We start from the raw sequence: 24,617 nt of genomic DNA, 5'->3' as shown, positions 1-24,617 counted from the left end.
CGGGAGGCGGAGCTTGCAGTGAGCTGAGATCCGGCCACTGCACTCCAGCCTGGGTGACAGAGCGAGACTCCGTCTCAAAAAAAAAAAAAAAAAAAAAGAAAGAGATGGAAAAGTGATGAATGGCTGAATGGAGGGATGAACGGGCATATGGAGGACAAATGGATGAGTGTGATGAAAGCAGAGAATTACATGGACAAATAGAGGGATGAAGAAATGAATGGATGGACGAAAGTTAGATGTAAGGATGGCTGAATGAATAGACAGATGAACTGGTAGATGGTTAGATGTTTGGATGGATGGAGAGGATGACGGATGGTTAGATGCATGGGTGATGGATAAAGTGTCGAATGAAAGAATGGTTGGATGTTTGGATGAGTGGGTGAACATATGGTTGATTGGATGTTTGGAGAGATTGACCATGAGATGATGAGTGCAGAGGTAAATGGATGGGTGGATGGGTAGGTGGATAAAAGGTTGGATGAAAGATGGTTGAACCATCTGATCAATGGAGGGATTGATGAGGTCTAGATGTTGGACGTTTGATTGATGGATGGTTGGATGGACTTTTGGTTGGATACATGGAGAGATTAATGGATGTTGGGATACATGAGTGGAGAGATGGATGCATGGATGTATGGAACGAGAGGCTGTATAGTGGTTAAGTGTGCAGATCCTTGGGAGCCAGACCACCTGGATTTGAATCCTCCTTCTGCCATTTATGCACTGTGTAATTTGGGCAATTTGTTTAATTTTCCTTTGTTTCCTCATCTGTTACAGAGGGATGATAATAATTGTTTCTACCTCTTGGGGTTGCTGTGAGAAATGAATGAGCCCTAAATCAGTGCTTGGGGCATAACCAGGTTTATGATGATGGGAGGATGGATGGTCAGATGACTGGATGGATGAAGGATAGATGAAGTGCATGACTGAATGAAGGAAGGGAAGAGTAGTGGGGGAGCAGATGGAGACACACACTCATGAGACACCCTCAGACATTTTATTAGGGGCTTAGAAAGGAGTCCTAGGGGATCATTCTATTTTCCCATGAGTTATGGCCCCAGGAATAGATTAGATCTGGACATAGGACAAGGTAACATCACCCTGGATTTCCACCGTGTCTACCCTCTGAAAGGCCAAGAAGCGATGGGCAAAGTCAAAGAGGTGCTGGCCATTGGCGAAAACCTTGAAGCGATCCAAGCCACAGCGAATGGACAGCTGCAGGGAGAGTGGGGGGCGTGAGGCCAGGGCCAGGACCAAGGCCCTGGAAGGAAGTGGGAAAAGAGAACCCAGACTCACATCAAAGAACTGTCCAGGACCAAACGGGTTATGCGTGATCTTCCTCTCCTCGGATCCCCACGAGCCTTTCAGAAGGCTGTTCCGGACCACGGTACCGTCACCCATGCGGGGATTAATATGCAAAGCTATGTCCCCCGTGGAGCCCACCTTGAAGTTGATGGCAAAGCTGGGGACAGAGAGGGAGCAGGGAGTCAGATGGAGTCCAGTGGGGAGGGGCCTGTGGGCTGGACCTCTGAGTCCCTAAAGGAGGAGGGGACAGAGGGTCTAGACTGTTGGGTCTGAGGAGGGGGGAGGGGGCTGGGGGTTCCCACCTAGTCTACGTTATACCTCTTGCCTGTGGGGGGGACATAGCCCTTGATGATGATGGTTCTTCGAGCCGTGAGCCCTCCTTGCAGCCTCCCGAAATATGGCACAGGCTGTAGGAAGAGAATGGGGGGGTCCCATTCTCTCTCAGCTTAGCAGAGCCAGATGTGGGAAGAAATTTTATTTTTCTTTCCTTTTCTTTCCTTTCTTTTTTTCTTATAAGAGATGGGGTCTCGCTCTGTCACCCAGGCTGGAGTGCAGTGGCATTATCAAGTCTCACTGCAGCCTCGAACTGCTGGGCTCAAGCAATCCTCCCATCTCAGCCTCCCGAAGTGCTGGAATTACAGGCATGAGCCACCACGCCCAGCCTTGCAGGAACAAATTTTGTTTTCTTTTAGGCAGAGTCTCCCTCTGTTGCCCAGGCTGCAGTGGCACAATCTCAGCTAACTGCAACCTCTGCCTCCCAGGTTCAAGCAATTCTCCTGCCTCAGCCTCCCGAGTAGCTGGGATTACAGGCGCCCACCACCACACCTGGCTAACTTTTGTCATTTTAGTAGAGATGGGGATTCACCATGTTGACCAGGCTGGTCTGGACCTCGGCCTCCCAAAGGGCTGGGATTACAGGCATGAGCCATCATGTCAGGCCAAGAACAAATTTTCTTCCTTTTTTTTTTTTTTTTTTTTTTTGAGTCAGAGTCTTGCTCTGTCACCAGGCTGGAGTGCTGTGACACAATCCTGGCTCACTGCCACCTCCGATTTCCTGGTTCAAGTGATTCTCCTGCCTCAGCCTCCTGAGTAGCTGGGATTACAGGCGCCCACCACCACGTCCAGCTAATTTTTGTATTTTTAGTAGAGACAGAGTTTCACTATGTCGGCTAGGATGGTCTCGCTCTCCTGACCTCGTGATCCGCCCGCCTCGGCCTCCCAAAGTGCTGGGATTACAGGCGTGAGCCACCATTCCTGGCCCAAGAACAAATTTTCTGAGAGGCCCTACTCCTCCTGGAAAACATCCCCAACCCCTTCCGCTCCCTAAACCTGACCACCAACTCTATCTACCCTCTCCCCACCTCCCACCCCAAACACCCTCAGCCCACTCTCTTTCTGGCTGTCTCAGGTTCCCCGGGGATCCGTGCCTCCCCCCGACCATCCATCTCTGTTTCCCCTAAGCCATACCGGGTTGAAGGTTGGGGGTCCTTCCATGGTCTGTGAAGTGAGGAAGAAGCGATATTATTCTCCAAGAGTCAACAGATATCTACGACACACCCATTAGACTCCGGCGTTTCTCTAGGTGCTGGGTTAGTACACCTGGGGCTGCAACCCCTCTTAGCTTCCCCCACCCCAATTCTCACCATTCCCACTCCCCACCCGGGGGCATCTCAGCCCTCCCACTCACGGGCAGGCTGTTCAGCTGTTGATGGCAATGTCCGGGACCCTGAACGATGGACAGAAGGCAGGAAGGGTGAGAGGGGCTGAGGGACCCCCACTAAGGGGGAAGACCCTCACCCGTCAGCAAGTACTTACAGGGTAAGGTGGCATCATTGGGGGTCCCTGTGGGCACAGAAAGAGAAAGCGGTTATGAGAGGGTCCCCACATTTGGGACTGAAAGATGTCGAGGGTGCCTGCCCTGGGGTGGCCCACTACCACCACCACTGTGCCAGGGAACTCTGGCATGAAAGGGTGGCACCCCAATCACAGATTCATGGAGAGGGGCATCCCATGTTGAGGGATTGCTGATGCCCAGTGAGTCACCCCAAAGTTGTAGGACAATGCCTGGTCCATTCCGTTCTCTGTACCCTTCCCCATGCTGTTCTCCTGCTGTCCCGGGGCCCTCACTCACTATCCTTGATCTCAGTTTCCGCCTCTGTCTCTGTGTTTCTGTCTCTCTCTCTGTCTTGGCCACACCTCAGTGCAGGGGCTTCCTTCTGCCTAACACCTTTATTTATTTTAATTAATTTATTTATTTATTTGAGATGGAATTTTGCTCTCGTTGCCCAGGCTGCAGTGCAGTGGCACAATCTTGGCTCACCTCAACCTCTGCCTTCCGGGTTCAAGCGATTCTCCTTCCTTAGCCTCCCAAGTAGCTGGGATTACAAGCATGCACCACCACGCCCGGCTAATTTTGTATTTTTAGTAGAGACAGGGTTTCTCCATGTTGGTCAGGCTGGTCTCAAACTCCTGACCTCAGGTGATCCGCTCGCCTCAGCCCCCAAGTCTAACACCTTTAACTTTTAATCTCTGTCTCTGCCTTTCTCTCTGTTTCCTCGTCTTTTCTCCTCCTTGTAATTAACTCCTTTCTGTCTTGACTTCTATTCTCAGCCAGCTATCCCAAAAGTCCTTTAAAAGTAGCTTTATATAGCCGGGTGTGGTGGCAGGTGTCTGTAATCCCAGCTACTTGGGAAGCTGAGGAAGGAGAATTGCTTAAACCTGGGAGACGGAGGGTACAGTGAGCTGAGATTGCGCCACTGCATTCCAACCTGGGCCACAGAGCAAGACTCCATCTCAAAAAAAAAAAAAAAAGTAGCTTTATATGCCAGGCGCTGTGTCTCACGCCTGTAATCACAGGACTTTGGGAGGCTAAGGTGGGTGGATCACCTGAGGCCAGGAGTCCAAGACCAACCTGGACAACATCGGGAGATTCCTCCCCTGTCTTTAAAAAAAATTTAAAGATTAGCTGGGGATGGCGGCGTGTGCCTGTAGTCCCAGCTACTCAGGAGGCTGAGGTGGGAGGATCACTTGAACCCAGGAAGTCAAGAATGCAGTGAGCTGTGATTGCACCACCACACTCCGGCCTGGGTGACAGGGCCAGACCCTGCCTCAATAATAATAATAAATTAAATAAAATTGAGAAACTCAATTTAATTGCTTGTTATTTATTTTTAATGATGGTGTTAAGCAACCTCTTGGGAATTCATTCATTATCGTGTATTCTTTTCCCTTCCTTATCCTCACTTCCTGACTCACCTTACATGCTTCCTCCTCCACCAGGAAGCCCTGCCTTCCTGACCCATGGCTAGTCAAGCCCTTCCTTTAGGCTCCCAAAACCTCCTGCATGCTCCACATCCCAGCCCCGACCCCTCTGCCTGTGCCCTCCCTACCACAGCCCTGACCATTTCTGATGCCATGTCTGTGAGCCCGGTGAGGTCAGGGCCCAGAGATATCTCAGTCATTCCCGTCTCCAGTCCTGCCTAGCCCAGGGCCTGACCCCTCTGCCTGCCCCCACCCACCCCCTATCCTGGCCCTGATCCCTCTGCCTGGGACCCAACCCAACTGCAACCCTTCAGCCTGGGCCTCCCCTTCCTGGCCCTGATCCCTTGCAGTGATGGGTCTGTCTTCCCAGTGGGCTCCCCTGATCATCACTGGGCTCTTGGCATCACTCAGCAGAGAGAGATGCTTGGGAAATAAATGAACGTGGAACCTGGCTGGGCACCATGGCTCACATCTGTAATCCCAGCACTCCAGGAGACTGTAGCCAGTGGATCTCTTGAGGCCAGGAGTTCAAGACCAGCCTGGCCAACATGGTGAAACCCCATCTCTACTAAAAATACAAAAATTAGCTGGATGTGATGGTGGGTGCCCATAATCCCAGTTACTTGTGAGGCTGAGGCAGGAGAATCGCTTAAACCTGGGAGGTGGAGAGTGCAGTGAGCCAGAATCACGCCACTGTACTCCAGCCTGGGCTACAGAGCAAGACTTCATCTCAAAAAGAAAAAATAGGCCAGGCCCGATGGCTCACACCTGTAATCCCAGCACTTTGGGAGGTTGAGGCGGGCAGATCACAAGGTCAGAAGATTGAGACCATCCTGGCTAACACGGTGAAACCCTGTCTCTACTAAAATATAAAAAAATTAGCCAGGCGTGGTGGCGGGTGCCTGCAGTCCCAGCTACTCGGGAGGCTGAGGCAGGAGAATGGCGTGAATCCGGGAGGTGGAGCTTGCAGTGAGCCAAGATTGCACCGCTGCACTCCAGCCTGGGCGACAGAGCGAGACTCAGTCTCAAAAAGAAAAAAAAAAAGAAAAAAGAAATAAAAATGAATGTGGAACTGAATTTAGAAAGGAAGACGCAAGAAGGGATGGGACCCCTCACACCTGGGGCGGGGGGAGCTGGCCTCCGATGAAGTTGATTGATTGAAGTTGCAGATCCCCATCCACTTGCAGGTGGGTGACCATCTGCAGGGGAAGCCGGTGCCCATACTCATAGAAGGAATTTCCATTTACCACCACCTGGAGGGCAGAGATGGGAGGTCAGGAATCAGCACACATGATCCTGGGAAGGTAGAAACAGGAAGCAGGGACATGGTGCCATGGCTCATACCTCTAATCCCAGCACTTTGGGAGGCTGAGGTGGGCGGATCATTTGAGATCAGGAGTTCGAGACTAGCCTGGCCAACATAGTGAAACCCCTCCTCTATTAAAAATAACAAAAATTAGACAGACGTGGTGGCATGCGCCTGCAATCCCAGCTACTCGGGAGGCTGAGGCAGGAGAATCGCCTGAACCCTGGAGGTGGAGGTTGCAGTGAGCCAAGATCACACTGCTGCACTCCAGCCTGGGCGACAGAGCAAGACTCTGTCTCAAAAAAAAAAAAAAAAAAAAAAAAAAAGCAGGGAACAGGGATCTTTTTCTTTTTTTTTTTTTTTTTTTTTTTTCTTTCTGAGACGGAGTCTCGCTCTGTCGCCCAGGCTGGAGTGCAGTGGCCGGATCTCAGCTCACTGCAAGCTCCGCCTCCCGGGTTCACGCCATTCTCCTGCCTCAGCCTCCCGAGTAGCTGGGACTACAGGCGCCGCCACCTCGCCCGGCTAGTTTTTTTTGTATTTTTAGTAGAGACGGGGTTTCACCGTGTTAGCCAGGATGGTCTCGATCTCCTGACCTCGTGATCCACCCGTCTGGGCCTCCCAAAGTGCTGGGATTACAGGCTTGAGCCACCGCGCCCGGCCGTCAGGGATCTTTTTCATTGGGAGTCGAAAGTCTTGGGGATGAGCTGGGACAGCCTCAGCATCAGGAACCTTGGAGTCCACAGCTCAGAGGCCAAGCTAGGGTCAAAAGTCAGCTCACTGGCCAGGTGCGGAGGCTCATGCCTGTAATCCCAGCACTTTAGGAGGCCAAGGTGGGGGAATCATTTGAGATCAAGAGTTTGAGACCAGCTTGAGCAACATAGCAAGACTCTGTCTTTACAACATAGCAAGACCCTGTCTTTATAAAAACACACAAAAATTAGCCGGGTGTGGTGGTGTGCACCTGGAGTCCCAGCTACTCCGGAGACTGATGTGAGAGGGTCACCAGAGCCTGGGGAGGTTGAGGGTATAGGGAGCTGTTTGCATCACTGCACTCCAGCCTGGGCAACAGAGCGAGACCCAGTCTCAAGAGAAAAAAAAAAGTACATGGTTTGCAAAACACACACACTGGTAGGAGGAAATACACATGAAATGTATTACAAGGCTCTCAGCAGTAGGGTAAAGGGACTAAGGAAAAGAACTAAAAGAGGATTTTTAAAAATAGGCAGGAAAGAAGGAAAAGAAAAGAAAGAAGTTGACATAAAAAGTGGGGATGGAACAAGGAAAGAAGGGAAGGAGGGAGGGAGAGAGAAGGAAGAAGAGAGGAGGGAAGGGGGGAAGGAAGGAGGGAAGGAAAGAGGAGAGAATGGAGAAACAGGAAGGAAAAAGAGGACAAAGAAGGAAGAGGCCGGGCACGGTGGCTCATGCCTGTAATTCCAGCACTTTGGGAGGCCGAGGCGGGCAGACCACCTGAGGTCAGGAGTTCGAGGCCAGCCTGGGCAACATGGTGAAACCCTGTCTCTACTAAAAATACAAAAATTAGTTGAGCGTGGTGGCACGCGCCTGTAGTCCCAGCTACTCGGGAGGCTGAGGCAGGAGAATCTCTTGAACCCAGGAGGTGGAGGTTGCCGTAAGCTGAGATCGTGCCACTGCATTCCAGCCTGGGCAACAGGGTGAGACTCTATCTCAAAAAAAAAAAAAAAAAAAAAAAAAAAAAAAAAAAAAGAAAGAAAGAAAACAAAGGAAAGAGGGAAGGAAGGAAGGAGCCGAGATGGCGCCACTGCACTCCAGCTCAGGAAACGAGAGAGAAAGCATGCAAACCTTGTAGTGCTCAGCCAGGACTAGGAAGACCAGCTCGAAGGCGGCGCCCTTTTTGAAGGGCATGCTTCTCTTCCTCTCCTCGCTGCCCCACTTCCCGCCCTGCAGGGTGTTGAAGACCACCTTGTCCCAGCCATCAAACCGCGGATTGAAGTGGAAGGCGATGTCTGCTCCCGGGTCCTGTCCCACCGCAAAGTTCACGAAGAATCTGGCGGGACATGAAGGGCCCGTTCCCCCGGTGCCACCTCCCGGTGCCTGGGGGCCCCTCTAGGAAGCCCTCTCCCCGATGTCCTGTCCCAGGGCTCCCTGGTCCGGACCTCAGCACCTGCTCTGAGGGGCGACCTTGGCACTGTGGGCCGTGGTGTGGAGGGGGCGTGAATTCTGAGGGGGGCAGATTCCCACCACCACCACACCTTCGCTCATAGCCTTTCCTTCTTCTTCTTTTTTTTTTTTTTTTTGAGATGAAGTCTTGCTCTGTTGCCCAGGCCTGAGTTGGAGTGTCACAATCTCAGCTCACTGCAACCTCCACCTCCTGGATTCCAGTGATTCTCCTGCCTCAGCCTCCCAAGTAGCTGGGATTATAGGCGTGCACCACCACGTCCAGCTAATTTTTGTATTTTAAGTAGAGATGGGGTTTCACCAAGTTGGCCAGGCAGGTCTCGAACTCCTGACCTCAGGTGATCCACCTGCCTCGGCTTCCCAAAGTGCTGGGATTACAGGTGTGAGCCACCATGCTTGACCTTTGTTTTCTTTTTTTGAGACAGGGTCTCACAGTCTCGCCCTGTCCTCCAGGCTGGAGTGCGGTGGCCACGATGGCAGCTCACTGCAGCCTCAACCTCCTGGGTCAACTGATTTTCCTGCATCAACCGCCCTAGTAACTGGGACTACAGGTTCATGCCACTATGCCTGGCTTTTTTTTTTTTTTTTGTAGAGACAGGGTCTCACTATGTTGCCCAGGCTGGTCTCAAACTCCTGGGCTCAAGCAATCCTACCACCTCGGCCTCCCAAAGTGCTGGGATTACAGGTGTGAGTTGCTGTACCCAGCCCACCTTGCCTTCTTAGACCACCTCCTCCAGCCTCTTCCCAACTTCCAGTTATGACTGCTATGAGTCTGCCACAGGCCAGGCTCTGTCCCATGCATTTTGGGTCTCCCTGCTCCGCTCCTGGCCCTGAAGATCATTTCCCTGATGCAGCCAGAGGGCCCCTGTGAACACCCATGCCGCATCACATTCTGCACCCCCGGGCACACCAGCATCCTTGAAATTGCTCCCCAGGGCAGGCACACACCTGTCTCAGGGCCTCTGCACTGGCTCTTCCCTCTGCCCGGACGGCCCTTCCCTCAGCTGTCCCCGGGGATCCCTCTCTCCATTCCTTCTGTTCTTTGCTGAAATGTTTCCTTCCCAGGCAGACCTTCTCTGGCCGCCTTTTTAGTTTTTTTGAGACAGTCTATCTTTGTCACCCAGGCTGGAGTGCAGTGAAGTGATCTCAGCTCACTGCAACCTTTGCCTTCAGGGCTCAAGTGATTCTCCCACATCTGGCTCCCAAGTAGCTGGGATTATAGGCACCTGTTACCAGGCCTGGCTAATTTTGTATTTTTAGTAGAGATGAGATCTTGCCGTTTTGGCCAGGCTGGTATCCAACTCCTGAGCTCAGGTGATCCGCCTGGCTTAGCCACCCAAAGTGCTGGGATTACAGGCGTGAGCCACAGCGCCTGGCCTGGACTTCTTTTTTATGTTTTCCCTACTAGGATGTCAGCTCCATGAGGGCAGGGGTCTCTGTCCTGTTCACTCCTCCATCCCTAGTGTCAGGACACAAAGTGGGCACTCACTGAAGAAGTAAACAATAAATAAATAAACAACAGCCTGGGTAGAGTGGCTCACACCAGTGCCTGATCCTCCCAGCACTTTAGGAGGCCAAGGCTAGAGGATCGCTTGAGCCCAGGAGTTCAAGACCAGCCTGGGCAACATAACAAGACTTTGTCTCTACAAAACAAATAATAATAATAAATACAAATTAAAGCCAGGCGCAGTGGCTCATGCCTATAATCCCAGCACTGGGAGGCCGAGGCAGGTGAATCACCTGAGGTCAGGAGTTCGTGACCAGCCTGACCAACATGGAGAAGCCCCATCTCTACTGAAAAATACAAAATTAGCTGGGCGTGGTGGCACATGCCTGTAATCCCAGCTACCGGGGAGGCTGAGGCAGGAGAATCACTTGAAACCGGCAGGTGGAGGTTGCATTGAGCAGAGATCGCGCCATTGCACTCCAGCCTGGGCAACAAGAACGAAACTCCGTCTCAAAAACAAAAAAGTTAAAAATTAAATTAGCTGGGCGTGGTGGCGCATGTCTGTAGTCCCATCTGCTTGGGAAGATGAGGTGGGAGGATCCCCTGAGCCCAGGAGTTGGAGGCCGAAGTGAGCTTATATTGTGCTACTGCACTGCAGCCTGGGCAACACAGCAAGACCCTATCTCTAAGGGAAAAAAAAGTCATACGAGGCCAATTATTGTCACTGTGTTAAGGCCCTTTATAAAAAGCTAAGACTGGGCCAGGCACAGTGGCTCACACCTGTAATCCCAGCACTTTGGGAGGCTGAGATGGGCGGATCACTTGAAGTCAGGAGTTTGAGACTAGCCTGGCCAACATGGTGAAACCCCATCTCTACTAAAAATACAAACATTAGCCGGTATGCTGGCACGTGCCTGTAATCCCAGCTACTCGAGAGACTGAGGCAGGAGAATCGCTTGAACCTGGGAGACAGAGGTTGTAGTGAGCCGAGATCATGCCATTGCACTCCAGCCTGGGCGACAAGAGCAAAACTCCATCTCAAAAAAAAAAAAAAAAAAAGAAAAGAAAAGAAAAAAAAAGAAAAGAAAGTGAAGTACAGAGAGTTATAGTCACTTTCACCCTTTCACCAACATAGAGCTGGGGAGTGGCAGAGCTGGGATTTTAACTCGGGCACCCAGGCCTGAGCCTGTGATCTCAATTCCTGCCATCGCACCCATCAGCTTCAGTCTAATGTCCAACTCAGGGGGCTGCCTCTCAAGGTGAGCCCTCCCTGAACCTTCCGGCCCCCACATACCCACTCCTGATCTGCCCCAGGCTCGTCTCTGGCTATTGGGTGGGGCAGCAAAAGAGTCCCCTCCTCACCAGGGTGGGGTAAGGCAGAAAGCCCCCAACAGCCAGGCCCAGAGCACTCTGTGGGAAGTCCCCTGCCAGCCCGGCCTGGCTTGGGGAGGGTCTTACCTCCTCATGTGCTCATTGGCTACTCCTTGGATGTAAACAGACATTCCCACGCTGAGCCCGCCTGGGATGGGCTTGTAGTAAGGCAGTGTCTGGAGAAGAGGCCTGGTGAGGGGACTCACAAGCCATCTGCCTGTTGCAGCCTTTACCCCTCCCGGAAAAGCCCCCCAGTCCCTTAAGCAGGGGAGAGGAAACCACGGGTGAGGACCAGGTTGAAGATGACGAGGGCCGATAGTTAGACGGGGACACAGACAGCCTGAGGGCAGGTTGGGAGTAAATTGAGGGTCTGGGTCAGCTTTGGGTAAATCAAACCACAGAGTTAGATGGGTCCCCCCAGGATCAGGTTAGGGAAAATTGGTGTGAGGGCTTATGGACGGAGCTGCAAGCAGGGTGGGGCCTGAGTCGGCGTCTCACCGGGTTGTAGGTGGGCTGGTAGCCCGGTGCGGGGACATAGGCCATCGCTCGAGGTTGCGCTAGTGGCTGGTCCTGTGAGAAGAGCTGCAGGAGGGGGAGATGGTGGCGGATGGCAGGCGGTGGTGGCTCTTATACCCAGGGTAAGGGCGTGGCTGGCAGGGGAGGATCCATAGGGCTCCTCTTCTGGGACTGTCAGACTGTCGGCTTCTCCTAGAGCGCACCCCAGTCTCCCTTCCCTTGCCAGCTTCCCTGGTGACCAGCCAGGACCCAAATCACCTGGGTCCCCTCCCCTAGGCCCCCCTGCAAAGAGGAAGTGCTGATGAACTTCGGCCCTGCCAGGGCCTTATCAGAGTCCATAAAACCCTGCCCAGAATTCTGTTGGCAGAGGGAGGGTGAGAACAGGCGGGGCAGGGCAGGGCTGCAGGAGTGACCCAGGACAGGTGGGCAGCGGAGGAGAACTCAGAGGAACGGCGAATTCCTCCTCTCCCAGCAACTGTGAAGGGACCTACATTGATTACGTGCCCACCACACAGCTTTACCACGTACGCTGTAGTGTAGTGAGAGTGGTTTAGATTACTAGTGTGTGGAGCCAGAGGTTCTGGGTTCAAATCCTGCCTTTGCCACTTCTCAGCTGTCTGATCCTGGGTCAGTGCCTTACCCTCAATTTGCCCATGTGCTCATCTGTAAAATGGGGATAGCAGTAGTATCGGCTGGGTACGGTGGCTCATGCCTGTAATCCCAGCACTTTGGTTGGCTGAGCTGGGTGGATCATCTGATGTCAGGAGACCAGCCTGGTGAAATTCCAGTCTCTACTAAAAATACAAAAACTAGCCAGGCATGGTGGCGGGCGCCTATGATCCCAGCTACTTGGAGGCTGAGACAGGAGAATCGCTTGAACCTGATGGTGGAGATTCCAGTGAGCCAAGATCATGCCACCGCACTCCAGCCTGGATGACAGAGGGAGACTGTTTCAGGAAAAAAAAAAAAAAAAAAAAAAATCATAACAGAGGAAACAAGCATTGAATAGCTATCAAAATATTTTAAACATGAATTTGTGATCCAGTAATGCCTGTATGTCATTAATCTACCAAATAAGAAGATCTAGCAGTGTGTCCAACAGTTACTCAAAAAAAAAAAAAAAAAAAAAAAAGAGTAGTATCAACGTTGGGCTGGGTGTGGTGGCTCGTGCCTACAATCCCAGCACTTTGGGAAGTTGAAGCAGGAGGACTGCTTGAGCCCAGGAGTTCAAGACCAGCCTGAGAAACATAGCGAGACCCCATCTCTAAAAAATAAAAATAAAAATTAGCTGGATACGGTAGCAAACATCTGTAGGCCTAGCTACTCGGGAGGCTGAGGCAGGAGGATCGCTTGAACCCAGGAGCTCAAGGTTGCAGCGAGCTATGATCATGCCACTGCACTCGAGCCTCGGTGACAGACTAAGACCCTGTCTCTAAAATTAACAACAATAATAGTCATAACAATAATCATAATAGTATCAACTTCATAGAGTCCTTGATCATTAAAATAATAAATGCTCAGAACAGGACTTGCCATATAGAAGTCATTACATTAATGCTTGGTCTCTTGCAGTCATTCCAAACATAAATCCAGAAGATTGGGAAGATATACGGATAAAAAGCCTTGAAGTTTTTGTTTGTTTTGTTTGTTCATTTTTGAGACAGAGTCTTGCTCTATCACCCAGGCTGCTGTGCCATGGCACCATCCCGGTTCACTGCAACCTCTGCCTCCTGGTTCAAGCGATTCTCCTGCCTCAGCCTCCTGAAGAGCTGGGATTACACGCATGCCCCACACCCGGCTAATGTTTGTATTTTTAGTAGAGACCAGGTTTTCCCATGTTGGCCAGGCTGGTCTCAAACTCCTGACCTCGAGTGATCAGCCTGCCTCAGCCTCCCAAAGGGCTGGAATTACAGGCATGAGCCACTGCACCCGGCCAGAAACCCCAAAGTTGTTTTTCGTTTTTTGTGTTTTTGAGACAGAGTCTCGCTCTGTCGCCCAGGCTGGAGTGCAGCAGCATGATCTCGGCTCGCTGTAACCTCGCCTCCCAGGTTCAAGGATTCTCCTGCCTCAACCTCCCGAGTAGCTGGGACTACAGGCACCTGCCACCACACCCAGCTAATTTCTGTATTTTTAGTAGAGATGGGGTTTCACCATGTTGGCCAGGCTGGTCGCGAACTCCTGAACTCAGGCGATCCACCTGCCTCAGCCTCCCAAAGTGCTGGGATTACAGGTGTGAGCCACCGTGTCCAGCACTCCAAAGTTTTAAAGAAATGAGGCTCAAGATTTGGTAACGAGGGAATCCCAGCCAGACGCCAGCACCAGATCCCATGTGCTGTGCAGTGAGAGGCGCCAGGCAGGGCACAAACGCCACCCTCAACCCCAGGGCAGGCAGGGAGACCGGGAAGCCTTGCAACCCGGGGGAGCCCAGTGACTTTTGCTCACTCCCTCCTTCCCTGGCTCCCTTGTGCCCCTCGCCTGCCCGCTGCCAGTCTGAATGGCCATCACCTCCATGCCATCCATTCCCATGCATCCAGCCTCTAGCCCCAGCCTTCAGGATTGCGGTCTCTGGAGCCCCCACGGGCATCCCAGCCCCTCCCACCTCTCCTCTTTCCAAGAAGATCACCGGTTTCTTTACTTTGCTTTATTGTTCGTGGGGTGAAGATAAGGCCTTGGGCTTGAGGAAGTCATTGTCATATAGTTATAAACTGGGAGACTGGGTGAGAAGGCATAGAGACAACGGTCATCGCCCATCCTCCCTTTCTGCGGATGAGGTGGGACAAGGCCAGCCCCCTGGCTGGGGAACGGGATGCAAGGGCTCTCAGAGTTTGGAGAAGGTGACGCTTTTCAGTTCCTTGTTCTCAGTCACGGCTTGGACCGACTTGGTGATGTCCTGGGTCTGCAGCATGCTCATGTTCCAGGACGCCTGGTACCGAGGGTGTTAGGAAAGAAGGAGGAGACAGATTAGCAGGGGCCAATCAGGATGAAGCATGCGAGCACCCTGAGCCTTGGTTGGTCGCCTGGGGTTAGAGGAGGGCTGTGACTGGTTGGAGCAAGCGCCTTACCACGTAGTTGAGGCTCTCGGCCACCGAATGGTCGCGGGAGTAGAGCAGGTTGACCTTGGTGCTCTGCACCGCCACGGGGCTCTTGCTGGAAATCTCGGCCGCCAGCGCTAAGGCAGCATCGAGCATGACCTCCTTGTCTGGGAACACCCGGCTGCAGCGAAAGAGATCAGGGACCGGGTGGGCTGGGAAGGGCTCTCTCCCCCAGCCTCCCGCAGGTGAAGAAGTAGCCACTCACAGGGGAAGGCCCAAGACCCCAGAGAAACAGCCCAATGGGAGCAGGGGACTGACCTCACACTAAAGAAATGACCTCGCCAAGAAAGGATGCCACTTGGAATTCTCAAGCGAGGAGGCCTCTACCCCTCCAGGCCTGGCCGCCCCCAGCACTGAGCCACCAGGGCCATGGCCCTACCTGACCAGGCCACAGCCCAGGGCCTCATCAGCCATCATCTTGCGGGCGGTGAAGGCCAGCTCGTTGACCAGGCTGCAAAGGGGAGCGTGCATCAGGAGGTGGCTGTCACTCCGGGGCTGCAAGATGCTCTGGGGTGCCCCGCCCACACACCCACACCCCCTGCACCCACCTTTGGTTCCCGATGACCTTGGGCAGGCGCTGCAGTGTCCCTACATCGGCAGCCAAACCCACGTCCACCTCCTGAGGGAGGAACCGGGTCAGTGTGTGGTTTCTGCCCAATACTGTGCCCCTCGCAACACCAACGTCCATGAAATTTCATGTTTACTGGAGAGTCCCGCCCCACCTTCACCCCAGGGACTTCCTCCAAAGTCCCACTCCATTGCCCAGGCAGCTTCTTGGCTCAGGGAAGTTCCTTCAACCTAGAATAGAGCCCACTTCCCACTCATACGCCCTCCCATCCCTTCAGGGCATATCCATCTATCATGAGAGAGGCGCCCTTTTCACCCTACCTGAGACCCTTTTACTGTGTCCCCGGCTCCATCCTGCCTCCCACCTTCATCCGTATGGCCCCAGGAGCAATCCCTGCCTCTGGCACCTGCCAGCCTCAACCCCACCCCATATCTAACCCATTCACAACTTCACCTCTTGATTTCCTCTACGGATAAGTCTTACTTTGTCAGGTTCAACTCCGACTCTTCCATGAAGCCCTCGGGGCTCACTCCAGGCCCCCCAACCCCACCCCACTGCCCAGCTCTAAGCAGGAGCTCAGGAGGATGGCTCACCTTCACCTGGAAGAAAGCGTCCTGGGCACAGTACCGGATGTCACAGGCGGTGATGAGGTCCACACCTAGGAGGTAGAGGCCAGGGACGCTGAATGACCACCAGACCCAACCCCGCCTCCCAGGACGTGTGGCTGCCTCTTGGGACAGAGTCTGCCCCATGACAGAGCTGAGGCTGGAGGCCAGTGGCCGAAGCATTGGGGCAGCAGCCCGACCCGGGGAGCACCCGAGCAGGAGGACAGCCACAGACTCACCTCCGCCAATGCAGCCCCCGTGGACGGCAGCAATCACAGGCTTGGGGCACTGAGAGGGAACAGGAAGAGTGGGGTCAGGGCTGGCCCAGGGGAGGTGGGCACGGAGGGGGATGCCCTCCAGCCCCCTAGAGTCACCTTCTCGATGACGCTGAAGGTCTCCTGATATCGAGTGATGATGTCACGGAGGTACCAGCTGATCCGGGCCACATCATCTCCTTTGGGCTGCAGGATGTCCGAAGCCAGGTCCATCAGGTCAATACCTGATGTATTGAAGAAGGCGTGGAGAGCTCACCCAGGCCCCTGGTCCCCACCCATTGTCCCAACCAGGGGTCAGAACCCAGGCGCAGCAGGTTCGAACCCCCAAACCACCAAGGCAGAAAAAACAACTCACACAGGACTTGGTGAGGGATTGCATGTGGAGTGGGAAGGAAATAAAAGGCAGCATTTGTGGAGTCGTTACTCACTGAATCCTCACAACAACCCTACCAGCTAGGTCCTATTACTATTTGTGTTACCGATGGGTAAACTAAGGCACAGAGAGGTTAAACATTTGCCCAAGGGGTCACACTGGCTGGTGAGTAGTGTGAATTATTTAAATTAACTCATTAATGTTTTTGGAGACAGGGTCTCACTCTGTTACACCAGCTAGAGTGCAGTAGCACGATCATGGCTCACTGCAGCCTCCAACTCCCAGGTTCAAGCAATCCTCCCACCTCAGCCTCCTGAGTGGTTGGGACTGTGCCCAGGCTGGTCTTGAACTCCCAGGCTCAAGTGATCCTCCTGCCTTGTCCTCCCGAAGTGCTGGGATTACAGGCGTGAGCCACCATGCCGTGCCAGAGTGGGATTGTAAAATCTGGAACCATGCAGCTGGCTCCAGAGGCCATGCTCTTCCCCAAGATGCCAGACAACCCGGGACTCAGGGTCTGCGGCGTGAGCAATGCAGTCAGTGGTGCTGCTGTTTCCTGAGATGAGAAACATCTCAGGATGCAGCAATTTCTGCGGCTCCAACTTCAAGAGGATCCCGAATCTGACCTTTCCTCCATGAGTTGTTCTCCATGAGCCCGCCCTGCTCTCCCTGTTTCTACTTGTGTCCCCAGTCTGTCCCCACACGCAGCCAGGGGGAGCCAGTGGACACCTGCTTGGGTCAGATGCTCTTTTTTTTGAGACAGAGTCTTGCTCTTGTCACCCAGGCTGGAGTACAGTGGCATGATCTTGGCTTACTGCAACCTCCACCTCCCGGTTCAAACGATTTTCCTGCCTCAGCCTCCCGAGTAGCTGGGATTACAGGCGCCCACCATCACACCCAGCTAATTTTTGTATTTTTAGTAGAGACGGGGTTTTGCCATGTTGGCCAGGCTAGTCTCGAACTCCTGACCTTGTGATCCACCCGCCTCGGCCTCGTAAAGTGCTGGGATTACAGGCCTGAGCCACCGTGCCTGGCCCAGACCCTCTTTTTCCCTCCTGTCGCTATTAGAACAAAATGGAACATCCTTGTTATGACTACCCTGCATGAACACCGTTCACAACCTAGTACTTTGGGCACACTGGCCTCCAACTGTGTGTGTGTGTGTGTGTGTGTGTATGCACATGCATGCGTGGACAGGGCTGCTGCAGTGTTACAGGATCTTCTCGGTGAGTAGGTGACCTGGAGTAATAGGAGGTGACCTGGAGTAAATATCCGGAGGAGGAGAGGGAGGGAGCCAAGGACCTTTGGGCTGACAACTATCCCTCCCTCTTCAACAGCCACACACCGACTCCTTCACTTCCTTCAGCCACAGCTCAAAGGTCACCTCCTCAGAGAGGCCCTCCCTGGCCAACCTAGCTAAACAGTGGCAGCATCCCCTGCATCCTGATCCCGCCTTACCTCTGGGCTGCATGGCTCCCTGTCCTATCGCTATGTCCTTATCTGCTTGAGGGCCTGACCCCCTTTCTAGAATGTGAGCTCTGAGAACACAGGAGTGCTTGTCTTTCTGTCCACTGCTGGATCCCCTGTGCCTAGAACAGGGCATGGCACACATGAGCTGCTCAATAGGTGACCAATATAGACAACAGTCCCCATCCTCGTGGGGAGGCAAAGGAATAAACAAATATTTTGGGGCTGGGCACAGTGGCTCACGCCTGTAATCCCAGCACTTTGGAAAGCAGAGGCAGGAGGATCGCTTGAGGCTAGGGTTTTGAGAACAGCCTGGGTCAACATTGCAAGACCTCTTCTCTACAAGAAATGAAAAAATTAGCTGCACATGAGGCTGGGCGTGGTCGCCTGTACTCCCAGCACTTTCAGAGGCTGAGGTGGGCGGATGGCTTGAGACCAGGAATTGGAGGCTAAGATACGTGAGCTATGATCGCGTCACTGCACTCCAGCCGGGGCGACAGAGCGAGACCCTGGCTCCAAAATAAAAAGTAAAAAGAAAAGAATATGGCAGGACAGAGAGGTGAAAAGACAAGCGGAGGTAGGAGCCAGATCACTGCCTGAGGCCAAAGTCCCCCTTACTTTTAACCAGCATGCCAGCTACTGAGATGACAGACATTTAGCAGTTAAAGAGCAAGGACTCTATGGCCAGGCAGTCTGAGTTCCAAAATCCCAGCTCTGCCACTTACAAGCTGTGAGAATTGGGTAAGTTTTTTGCTCTCTCTGGATCTGTTTCACCTTTAAACGGGGCTTATAGCGGAACCTGTCTTGTGGACTCTGATTGGAATTAGTTGATATGTTTAAAGTGCTTAGAAAGGGGCGTGACACACCCTGAGTGCTGCATAATTGTGGCCAACTTTTTCTTTCTCTATTTAGTAGTTCTACTGTATCACTGGGTCATGGCATGACCTGGTGTTTCTTCTTTCTGGCCTTCGGAGTCTTGCTGCTTAAAAAAAAAAAGATGAGATGGCCAAATTCAGCTGGGAGCTGAAAGATGGAGAACCTGGGCCCGGCACAGCCAGAATGGAGCCTCATCTTTCTGTTCTCAGACATGACCTCTGTGAGAGCAAGAGGTCAGGAATGGGGGCTGCCTCCCGATTCCACATCTCCAGCACCCAGGAGGGGGCTCTGGCCCTGGACTGTGTCAAATGAATGAACAAATGAACAAAAGGAGGAGCAGAGCTAGATGCAGAAAGAAAGGAGGAGGCCAGGCTCGGTGGCTCATGCCTGTGATCCCAGCACTTTGGGAGGCCGAGGCAAGAGGATCACTTGAGCTCAGGGGTTGAGACCAGCCTGGGTAACATAGCAAGCCCCGCCTCTACAGAAAATGAAAAAACTAGCTGTGCATGGTGGTGCACACCTGTGGTCCCAGCTACTTGAGGGGCTGAGGTGGGAGGATGGCTTGAGCCCAGGAGGCTGCAGCTGCAGTGAGCTGAGATTGTTCCGGGTGACAGAGGGAGACCCTGTGTCAAAAAAGAAAGAAAGGGAGGGAGGAAGGGAGGGAAAAAGAAGGAAAGAAGGAAGGAAGGAAGGAAGGAAGGAAGGAAGGGAGGGAGGGAGGGACGGAGGGAGAGGAGAGGGAGGAGAGGGAGGAGAGGGAGGGGAGGGAGGGGAGAGAGGAACGGGAGGGAAAGAAAGGGACCTGGGAAGATGTTAATGGATGAAACAGAAAGAAAGAGTTTACTGTCTGTCTTCCCCACTGAGTTGGGAACGCCATGACCACAGGGCCTGGGACTGTCTCAGTCACGACTGGGTTCCCAGCACTGGGCTCTGGGCCCTGTGCAGAAATCAGTGGTAGGAAATATTTTGCTTCTGGTTTACTCCTAAAGGGCCAACCCTCCCACGGACAACTACATACTCTGGCTGGACAAGAAACAAACAATTATCTGAAGGCACTGGGCAGATTCTAGAGGGAGTGACCACTTGGGAGAGAGGCAGAACACTCTCTCAGTGTTTTTGAAAACGGTTTTGAAAGCTTTCAGCCTGAGGGCAGATTGAAGTTGGGCTTGAAGAGCCACAGGATAGAGTCCAAGGGGACGATAGCTGCCGGGAAGTGAGGGGGGATATTCCAAAAAGGGAAGAGCCAGATCGAGGAGTCCCGAATTCTGTGTATCACCTCTGTCCTAATCTCTTGCTGGGAGATTTATGTGTTTGTTGTTGTTTTGAGATGGGCTCTTGCTCTGTCACCCAGGCTGGAGTGCAGTGGCAGGATCACAGCTCACTGCAGTTTTGACCTCCCTGGCTCAAGCCATCCTCCCACCTCAGCCTCCAGAGTAGCTGGGAGTGTGGTCATGCAGCACACCCAGCTAATTTTTGTTAGAGACGAGGTCTCAGTTTGTTGCCCAGGCTGAAGAATTATTTTTTAAATCTTTTGCTGGGGGTGCACGTATGGTTTGTAAATCAGCAAGAGGCCAGGCACAGTGGCTCACGTTTACAGTCCCAGCACATTGGGAGGCCGAGGCAGGAGGATCGCTTGAGTTCAAGAGTTCAAGACCAGACTGGGTGATATAGCAAGGCCTCACCTCTACAAAACAATAAAAATAAAAAGAGAAAAACCAAAAAACTCATTGCAACTAAGGTACCAAACCAGGAAATTCAACACACTTTGGACTTATATGATAGAATCCAGAATATCCACATCTTATTCTTATATCCCAACATCCAGGAAACAATCCAAACTAACTCAAAATAAAAAGAAACAGGGAAGTGAAGCCATTTTCTTTTTTTTTTTTTTTTGAGATAGAATCTTTCTCTTGTCAGCCAGGCTGGAGTGCAATGGCGCGATCTCGGCTCACTGCAACCTCCACCTCCTGGGTTCAAGCCATTCTCCTGCCTCAGCCTCTCCAGTAGCTGGGATTACAGGCACGCACCACCATATCCGGATAATTTTTGTATTTTTTAGCACAGACAGGGTTCCACCATGTTGGCCAGGCTAGTCTTGAACTCCTCCTGACCTCAAGTGATCCACCTGCCTCAGCCTCCCAAAGTGCTGGGATTACAAGTGTGAGCCACTGAGCCCGGCCTGCCATTTTCAAGAAAAAAGATAATAAGGAGACTGACCGCAAGATGACCCAGATGTTGAGATTAGAAGACAAGGATTTTTTTTTTTTTGAGACCGAGTCCTGCTGTGTCGCCCAGGCTGTAGTGCAGTGGCGCCATCTCAGCTCACTGCAACCTCTGCCTCCTAGGTTCACGCCATTCTCCTGCCTCAGCCTCCCGAGTAGCTGGACTACAGGCACTCGCCAACATGCCCAGCTAATCTTTTTGTATTTTTAGTAGAGACAGGTTTTCACCGTGTTAGCCAGGATGGTCTCAATCTCCTGACCTCGTGATCCACCTGCCTCGGCCTCCCAAAGTGCTGGGATTACAGGTGTGAGCCACGGCGCCCAGATTGTTTTTTTGTTTTTTTTTTTTAAGTAGAGATGGCGTTTCACTGTGTTAGCCACAGCGCCCGGCCAGAAGACAAGGATTTTAAATCAGTCATTATAACTATGCTCAATGGCAGGAAGAAAAACATGCATGACAAAAAATAAATAAATGACCAGGCACAATGGATCACTCCTGTAATCCCAGCACTTTGGGAGGCTGAAGTGGGCAGATCACTGAAGGTCAGGAGTTCAAGACCAGCCTGGCGAAAATAGTGAGAACCTATCTCTACTACAAATATAAAAATTAGCCATGCATGGTGCCGGTTGCCTGTAATGCCAGCTACTCGGGAGGCTGAGGCAAGAGAATGGCTTGAACCTGGGAGGTGGAGGTTGCAGTGAGCTGAGATTGTGCCACTGCACTCCAGGCTAGTCAACAGAGTGAGAGTCCTTCTAAAAAAAAGAAAAAAAAAAATTAGCCAGGCCTGGTGACAGGCACCTGTAATCCCAGCTACGCAGGAGGCTGAGGCAGGAGAATTGCTTGAACCCAGGAGGCAGATGTTGCAATAAGCAGAATTGTGTCACTGCACTCCAGCCTGGGTGACAAAGCGAGATTCTGTCTCAAAATAAATAAATAAATAATGAACCAAATGGGAATTGGAGAATTGAAAAGTACAATATCTGAAATTTAAAATCAGTGGGTGGTAGCTGGGCGCAGTGGCTCACACCTGTCATCCTAGCACTTTGGGAGGCCTAGGCGGATGGATGACCTGAGGTCAGGAGTTTAAGACCAGCCTGGCCAACATGGTAAAACCCCATCTCTACTAGAAACACAAAAAATTAGCTGGGCGTGGTGGCAGATGCCCGTAATCCCAGCTACTCGGGTGGCTGAGGAAGGAGAATCACTTGAACCCAGGAAGCAGAGGTTGCAGTGAGCTGAGATTGCGCCATTACAACAAAAGCGAAACTCTGTCTCAAACAAAACAAAACAAAACAAAAAAATCTGGGTGGGCTTTACAGGAGGACAGAGATGAGGAAAGAGTCAGTAACTGTGATCAGTGGAAATTCTCCCATCTGAAGAACAGGTCAATGGGTCAATCCAAAGATCCAACTGACCTGTAACTGGAAATCAATGAGTGAGTTGCAGAGTTGCATGAAAGCATGTTATTATATTATATGCTGACACAGCTATAGACTGAGAGGTTAAGCATGTTCTTCATGGCCATAGATCCAGGATGGAAACCCAGACTTCAGAGCCTATGATCCCATCATGTTCTGTTGGACTAATTTTCATATTTGAATGTTTTAAATTAGGCCTTAAAAAAAAAAAAAAAAAATGATAGGGCTGGCCATGGTGGCACCTGCCTGTAAACCTGGCACTTTGGGAGGCCGAGGTGGGAGGATCGCTTGAGCTCAAGTATTTGAGGTTACAGTGATTTATGATTAGGCCACTGCACTCCAACCTGGGTGACAGAGCAAGATGGTGTCTCAAAAAAGAAAAAAACACACACACACACACAAAACAGATAAAACTGTAAGTTAGGGGTCGGAGTGGTGGCTCACGTCTATAATCCCAGCACTTTGGGAGGCTGAGGCAGGCAGATTATGAGGTCAGGAGAGCGAGACCATCCTGGCCAACATGGCGAAACCTCGTCTCTACTAAAAATACAAAAACTGGGCGTGGTGGCCCGCGCCTGTAGTCCCAGGCAGGAGAATTGCTTGAACTCGGGAGGCGGAGGTTGCAGTGACTTGAGTTTGTGCCACTGCACTCCAGATTGACAACAGAGCAAGACCCTGCCTCAAAACAAACAAACAAACAAAACAAAACGAACAGCAAAAAAGGTGTAAGTTAGAAGCTGCTTAAAACCCTAATTAAGAAGCACTGCTCCACTGTCTATTGCCAGGAGCTGGGAAGGCTGGTAGTGTGTGTGAAGAGCGTCTGGTACCTGCGGTGAACATTTTTCCTGCACCAGAGATCACCACCGCCCGACAGTCAGCGTCTCTCGAAATCTTGTTGAAGCACTCTACCATCTCTCTGTGAAGCAACGAGTGAAGGGCTACAAATGGGGTGGGAATACCCTGCCCTCATGTCCATCTCCCAACAAGGTTCCACTCCGGCCCAGTCCCGCAGCCCCCGCCTCCCCCGGCAGGCAGGCCTCCAGGATCTGCAGGTCACACCTCCAGAAGGCCTTGTTCATGGCATTCCTCTTGTTGGGCCGGTTGAGCTGGACATGCAGAACGTGTTTCTGCGCAGATGTCACACGAAGGGACTCATAGCTGTGGTCTGGGGCTTCCTCTTGTGCAGAGGAGCCAGTGAGGCGAAGGCTAACACTGAGGCCCGAGTAGTTGGAGGCTGTCAATCCTGCGGAGAAAGGAAGAGCCTTTGATGACCCCAGACTCCAAGACACAGGCCTATAGAATTAGGGAGCCCTTCAAAAGGGAACACACGCACCCCTGAATTTAGGGGACTCGGGCCCTTCGTGACCCCGGATGGGCCTCCCCGTCCTACAGCTGCTATAACAGCACGACAGCGCGATACACCCCCATGTCAAGAGGTGACTCACGCCGGCTCAGTAGGTCGCGGAGTCTGCGAGAAGCCACTATCCCCGCCGCCATCGCCGCCGCCTTCGTCTACAGCATTGGGACCGAGTAACTCACCAGTTAGCGGAGGGGGCGGGCACAAACGGCCGCCATGTTGAGCGAGGGCACCGATGCCGCAGCCTGACAGGCAAAGACGCCGTTCTCCCCGCCATCTTTACTAAGGGCAGCCGAGTTCCGGTTGCCTTACATAGTTAGAGCCAAGCTCAGGAAAGGACCCTTTGCCCCAGTGGGAACCTGGCCTGAGAAAATAGCTCCTGCAATGGCGTGAACCCGGGAGGCGGAGCTTGCAGTGAGCCGAGATAGAGCCATTGCTCTGCAGCTCTCCAGCTTGGGAGACTCAGTCCAAAAAAAAAAATAAAAGGAAAAGAAAATAGCTCCCGCTAAAGTTCATGACACCGCTGTTTCATAATGGTGGAATAATTGGCGACAGTTGAAACGTCCAAGGACATAATGGCAGCAGAGCTTGTCATCATGCATGTGTATATATCATGTTAACTAAAAATAAAACTTGCATTACTGTGAGTTTACCCACGTAAAGGAATGAGTACAGACGGGCCAACATTAAGTGCTGACTGTATATGAACTCCCACCGGGAGGTCGTACTGTTTCCCACTATACGCAGAGGAAACTGACTCAGGCACGGGAAGACACGAGGTTCAAGGTCGCTGGGCTTCAGAAGGGCTAAAGTAGGATTACATGGTTCCAGAGTTCATATTCTTAGGCCGGCGCGTGGCTCATGCCTGTAATACACTTTGGGAGGCCGCGGCAGGCGGATCACCTGAGGTCAGGAGTTCAAGACCAGCCTGGTCAACATGGCGAAATCCCATCTCTAGTAAAGATACAAAAATTAGCTGGGTGTGGTGTCCGGCACCTGTAAT

General features: G+C 52.2%; 2 protein-coding genes across 2 annotated transcripts; both read right to left on the bottom strand.

The window, feature by feature from the left end:
* Window positions 1-128: 128 nt before the first annotated feature.
* Window positions 129-11,387, bottom strand: LGALS4 (galectin 4). The gene is made up of 10 exons (XM_073015738.1): window positions 11,343-11,387; window positions 10,932-11,260; window positions 7,691-7,895; window positions 5,685-5,819; window positions 3,121-3,147; window positions 2,993-3,031; window positions 2,773-2,802; window positions 1,624-1,712; window positions 1,297-1,462; window positions 129-1,215 (listed from the first exon to the last, which is right to left on the bottom strand). The coding sequence occupies exons 1-10, from the start codon at window positions 11,385-11,387 to the stop codon at window positions 1,069-1,071; spliced, it is 1,212 nt and encodes a 403-aa protein (XP_072871839.1). The 3' UTR covers window positions 129-1,068.
* Window positions 11,388-13,986: 2,599 nt separating this feature from the next.
* Window positions 13,987-23,845, bottom strand: ECH1 (enoyl-CoA hydratase 1). Its single transcript, XM_007996719.3, has 10 exons — window positions 23,703-23,845; window positions 23,317-23,500; window positions 23,085-23,173; window positions 16,000-16,124; window positions 15,865-15,913; window positions 15,614-15,678; window positions 15,001-15,071; window positions 14,832-14,903; window positions 14,423-14,573; window positions 13,987-14,283 (listed from the first exon to the last, which is right to left on the bottom strand). The coding sequence occupies exons 1-10, from the start codon at window positions 23,752-23,754 to the stop codon at window positions 14,179-14,181; spliced, it is 963 nt and encodes a 320-aa protein (XP_007994910.1). The 5' UTR covers window positions 23,755-23,845; the 3' UTR covers window positions 13,987-14,178.
* Window positions 23,846-24,617: the final 772 nt, after the last annotated feature.

This window comes from Chlorocebus sabaeus, chromosome 6 (assembly GCF_047675955.1).
Source record: "Chlorocebus sabaeus isolate Y175 chromosome 6, mChlSab1.0.hap1, whole genome shotgun sequence".
NCBI lineage: Eukaryota > Metazoa > Chordata > Mammalia > Primates > Cercopithecidae > Chlorocebus > Chlorocebus sabaeus.
This window is presented reverse-complemented; position numbering and strand designations above follow the sequence as displayed.